This window comes from Kryptolebias marmoratus, linkage group LG10 (assembly GCF_001649575.2).
Source record: "Kryptolebias marmoratus isolate JLee-2015 linkage group LG10, ASM164957v2, whole genome shotgun sequence".
NCBI lineage: Eukaryota > Metazoa > Chordata > Actinopteri > Cyprinodontiformes > Rivulidae > Kryptolebias > Kryptolebias marmoratus.
The window spans coordinates 7,983,304-7,988,960 of NC_051439.1; the positions used below are offsets into that span (position 1 = coordinate 7,983,304).

General features: G+C 39.9%; 1 protein-coding gene across 1 annotated transcript in view; it reads right to left on the bottom strand.

Moving 5' to 3' along the window:
* Positions 1 to 2,695: 2,695 nt before the first annotated feature.
* Positions 2,696 to 5,657, bottom strand: part of LOC108236404 — a 9,245-nt gene continuing 6,283 nt past the window's right edge. Inside the window, exons 2-4 of the mRNA XM_017417034.2 lie at positions 4,016 to 4,346; positions 3,760 to 3,935; positions 2,696 to 3,093 (exon numbers count right to left, since the gene is read on the bottom strand). Coding sequence (XP_017272523.2) covers positions 2,859 to 3,093; positions 3,760 to 3,935; positions 4,016 to 4,346 — 742 coding nt within the window. The 3' untranslated portion in view covers positions 2,696 to 2,858. The remainder of the gene's footprint in view (positions 3,094 to 3,759; positions 3,936 to 4,015; positions 4,347 to 5,657) is intronic.

The window sequence follows — 5,657 nt, forward strand, 5'->3', positions numbered from 1 at the left end:
AAAAAAAAAAAAAAAGACGGAAACGCCACAGTTTCCGTGAAGGGTTCATTGCTTCTCTGGTTTGACCTCCTCAGAAGCTGCCATCCTTTAAAAATGTGCTCAGGAGAAATAATTAGGTTACCGATGGAAACTCTTTTGTCACTCAGGTTTTGCTGCAGACTTTGTCTATTTTTAACCCTTTAATCCATTTAGCGCCTGGTTCTCTTGCCTCCCCTCTCCTCTGCGCAAACAAGAACCAACAGGCTCAAAGTTTCATCCTCCCCACCCCACCTTCCTCATCTTTCTCAGTCGGAGAAAGATCCACATGCAGGGCTCGTTAAAGTTCATTCAAACATAATAACAATAATAATAAATCAGGAATTAGATAAACATCAAAACAGAAAGCTGAAGTGAAAGAGAAAACCAAGCACCAAGTTCACATTTGTGACAAAAAGAAAAAGGAACAGCTAGATTTAACTGATGACAACAAAGATACCGAGGACATCTAGGGGCAATGAGAGGTAAAAGAAAATACAAACTCAGATACAAGAAGAAAAACCCAATCCGCACACACACACACACCTACACACACACACACACACACATTAAATTAAAGTTTATTTATAACAAGAAATGAACTGAAAAAGATACAGAGAGAAAAGGAGCGCCTCCCTTTAGTTACTGTTGGAGGCAGAACAATAATTTTGCATTTAATAAAGAAATAAACATACTTTTCCTCTGATCACATATGGTTTATTTACTTCAATATGTGTCTGATGCCAGGCTTAACTGTTGAATTAACTTGGTGTTTTGATTTTTCTTGACTACATCAAAGTAGCCTGACACATTCCCATGATGTTGGGAGTTTGGGTTACTTTTGTAATTATTTATTATGTTATTTGTAGTTTTGCCTCATAGATGTTCTTCATCCTGCTCCTCATTTTAGTTCAAGGTTACCTTTGGTCCTTTCTTTCCCTGCATTACAAAAGCCTTTTATTTATTAAACTTTGGCCTCGTTGTAGCCTACTTGGGCCCGGAAGACTTTTGAAGGAGTTTTGCTGCAGTCCTACTTTCCACCAGCAGAGAGGCTCACAGCATTAAAATCACAATGTCTGTCTTTGCCGCGTGTTTGTTGTGTTCATGTTTACTGTCAATCAAACATAGAGCAGCAAATTGCACATTGTTTAAGATTAAATAATAACTCTTCAATAAATCGAAAATTTTTTATGAAGCACATTTAAGCAAAGGTCACCAAAGTGCTGAAAAATAAATCCAAAAATGTATAAAACATAACATAAACCTAAGAATAACCCTCCCAGCAGCAGAGATAAACTAAATGAACACCCTTGTTGGAGTGGAGGGTCTAAGATAGCAGGTCACAGACAGCAACAGTAGGATTTATCAACAATACCTTCGATATAAAATGAAACAATAAAAATGTTAAACTGTAGCTACTGACTTATTCATCTAATTAAATCTGTAGACAAGTGTCGCACAAAATGTTTGATCAACTCCAAAACCGATAAGCATCCCTCTGTGTTTGTCTGTCTTTTCCTGTCCTCTCGAACCCCAGTCAGTCGAGGCAGATGGTCTCTCATCCTGAACCTGGTTCTTCTAGAAGTTTCTTCGCGTTACAAGGGAGGCGTTCCTTTCCACTGTCGCCTCCGCGCCTCTCAGGATGGAGGATTGGACCAAAGTCAAGATTTGACACAGTCTGCTGGATTCCTTTGATCAGTGGTGTCCAATCCTGAGCCCCGAGGGCCACCGTCCTGCATGTTTGAAAGTTTCTCTGCTGCAGTACACCTGATTTGAACGCATGGTAATTATTAACATGCTTCTGCAGAACTGGAGGATATGTAAAATAAAAAAAGTGATTCAACCACTGAAACAATTATTTACAAATAAACTTTAATACCTGAAACAACCTACAAAGCCTGGGGTCATTACCTTGAAAAAAGTGCCATGAGTAGATAGACAAAGAAACAACAAACCATATTCCCTGAATGTTTAATGCCATAAATTAAAAAAAGAGAAAAATTACAGAACCTTAACTCTGAATAAAACCCACAGACCTTCTTAGGTTTGAAAGTGGCTTGTGTCACATCATGTGACACACAACAATGTGCTTACCAGGTTCTCTATTCAAGGACACTGAGTGACACCAACCTCCATTAGCTCATGTGATTACAGTGATTGTAAAAAAAAGCAACATTTGCGAGAAACACACACCGGAACCACTCCCAGTTACAGCAGCAGAATAAAACACTTCATTCCATCGCTCTGACAGGATGAATCCTCATTCCTCCCCTTTTACCACCATTGTCTGTATTTTTGTAAAGAAGAGGTCCAGTCTTGTTAAGTCTACTCAGAAAATCTGCCCTGACCTCAGCCAAACGACTTCAGTGCTCCTCCCACCTTCTCTCTCTCTCACACACACACACATACAGGAATATGTATATTATTTAAATATCCATCCTTTCATTTTCGTTAACCACTTCTCCTTTCCTGGTCACAGGGAGCTGGTGCCTGTCTCCAGCAGTCACTGTGTGAGAGGCGGGGACACCCAGGACACGTCATAAATCCATCACAGGGACAAAGAGACAAACAAAACAAACAATCATTTACGCTCTCACTCACACCTACGGACAACTTTAGAGTTACCAATTAACCCAACATGCATGTTTTTGCTCCGTGGGAGGAAACTGGAGTACTCAGAGAAAATTTACCCATTTATTATTTAACTATTCACATTTGACTGGTGTTTAAATCAGTGCAGGAATTACAGCACCAGTGTCTCACAGCTTCCCTCTGAGGGTGTAAATTCTTTGTCTGCTTCAGCTTTGGCAATAAATGTTTAATTCTCTAAAAGTCCATCACATTCATCGGCGTAAAATCTCTGACGTCAGCATCCCCACTTTCTTCAGCACCTTGTCCACGTTAGGAATCAGTTTCTCTTGGAAGTCCCACAGTCGTTTGTCCACGTTAAGCTGTTCCAGTGTTAATGATCCTCGAAGGGGCACGCGGACGTGAATGATCCGGCAGACTTCTAAAGGAACTTTGAACTGCTGTCCGAAGTATTTGAGCACTGAATGCACTGAAGTCTGCTCCACCATCCTGTGAGGCAAGCACACAGAAGAGAGTTAAGAACAATCCGTCATTGGATTTTTATGTATTCTACAGCCCACATAGGTTTTTGTAAATTAAATGATGCAAAAAAAGATATGAATAAACAGGAAAACCTTTTTTGTACTTTGAGTAAACATTTCTTCTCATCATTGAGTTACAATGTGTAAACACTGATGTGGTAATGTTTCACATTTATTGCAGTTTAATTTGACTTGAACAATGCTTATCTGTAATATGACAAGTCTATATAAGACCATAATCTAAGTAGTGGTAAAAAAAAAAAACAGTTAACTTAGCATTCCTTGAAAGAAAGCATATCTCCACCAGCTGCCTTGCCTGCTAGAGTCTCAGTTTAAGATCATCTTATGTTGAAAAATGACAAAGTTATAATCCTTTTAGTAAAACCTTAAAATGTTATGCACAATATCTTGGAGAGTTGTGGGAATTGTTAGAGCTTGAAGTGTGCTTTGGGGATGACTGTAGGTGTACATCCAGTGATTACTTTCTGAGAGCTTCATGGACATTTTAGTAGTGGTTTATCAGATATTTTGTTGGACACATACACATGGGTAAAAACATTATTGCCCACGTTTCCCCTTTTGGTGGTGGGTGATAATGATTCTGATAAACCACTGAATATATTTCTCAGCCTACCTTGGTTGAACTATTATCTTGTGTGGATGATATATGGTTCTGTCAGGATCTTCCCGGTAAATGTGCTCCAGAATATTAACTCCTGGCACGCCGCTCCACTGAGGAAGGTGAAACCTCCCACTTGGCTCAAAGTGCTTCTTGGGAAAGATGTGGTTCTCAATGAGGAACACACCAACCTATAGAGAGTACATTTGTAGTAAAATAAGGAAAAAATATGGAAAATATATGGAAAATATGCACGCCAGGGTCAACCTACCTTTGGATGTTGCTGCTGCAGCGTGTCCATCAGAGACATCAGGTTGCTGTGTTGATATGGCATGATGATCTCATCTATGTCATTCAGCAGAACGTAGCGCGAACGCTCCATGGATCTGTAAATGCACTCGTTCAGCGTGGTGAGCTGCCCAAAGTACTGTATATCCCCTCCATGTTCTGAGAAAAGCCAACCACGGGATGGATTCATGTGCTTGTGAATAGGCCAAGGAACTATTTCCACAAATCCTTCCTGGATGTAACTCTGCAGAAGACGGTCAAGATCTGGACCACAGCTGGTTTTGTAGATCACCACTCTGTTCACTCCAAGCAACCTTGGACAAAAGGATATAGTCATTAGAAAAATGGGTTCCTCTTAATTACTAAACAGAGCATGTTTCCTGTCTATTTGCTTTTTATCGTTTATTAGGCAAATATTTTTGTGGGAGCTTTGACCTTTTATTTCGAGACATTCAGATATGATAAAGCAAACCCTGTCCCAGGCTGTGTTTAGTTATGATGAGAAACTGTTGATACATTTCTAATTATACACCTGTGATTATCCTTGTGTTTCAAGGTAAAACGTATTTTGTGAAAGACTTTACTATAAACACTCATTGTCATCATATATTCTGAATTGGAATATGTGGGATGGGGGCCTCATTGACGAGAGCATTTTTCTGGCCCCTTAGGGCCAGAAAGAATTTAGGGCTTGGTCAAGCCATAAAAAAACTAGAAGAAGCTACCTTCGTGTGAGTCTGCTCCCTGTGGGGAGAAGAGACAAAGCTGTGTGTTGTTCAAGCCAAGTGGCAAGCAAGGGCAAGATTCTAGGTGAGCCAATACCTGGCACCATAAACTGGAATGTCACCTCCCTCGTAAGAAAAGAAGCTTGTGGGTGAGCGTTCAGATAAGATTGTCTCATTACATACCTGTGAGTTTCCAACTGTTTCCAGTTAAAATGACTGTGGTGAAAGTTTACCGTAAACCCTTTTAGTCATCACATTTTCTGAACAAGGGGTGGGTGGCAGAATTTGAATTTTTTGAGTAATTTTTCTGTATTTGATTTTCATTTTTGTGATGCTTGTGTTTAGTTGTTTCCTCGCGTTTCCTTTTAAATATGATATTGTAGTTGTTTATGGTTTTTATGTTTTTATTCCGTCTACTTCATGGGTTCTGTGTGTTCTTGTCCCTCCTGTGCTTTTGTTGTTCTGTGTTATCAGTTTTCTCATGTGTTTCCTGTGTCCTCAGCTTGCTACGCCGATCTGCACCTGTCCTTAGTTGGTAATCACTTGCATGTTTCCAATTATTATGCAGATCTTGCTTTTTTTCTTTATTTTCTAAATAGTCAAAATAACAGACAGTCAATTGAATTTTGTTCATTCCTCAACAATCAAAATAACATTTTACATGAGTCTTATGAATTGAAACTACCACTGACATCAACAACAACATTTTTTAATGTCAAATAACTCTAAACCCTGTTCAAAATTGTTAGGCACAACCACTGGCGGCGCCAGGGGGGCGCTAGGGGGTGCTATAGCTCCCCCTGGAAAAGTCATAGCACCCCCGTAGCACCCCCAAGCAAAGGCATAACCGGGGTATGTGTGGGACATGTCCCCCACTTCCCTTATGTATGCCCTATATCC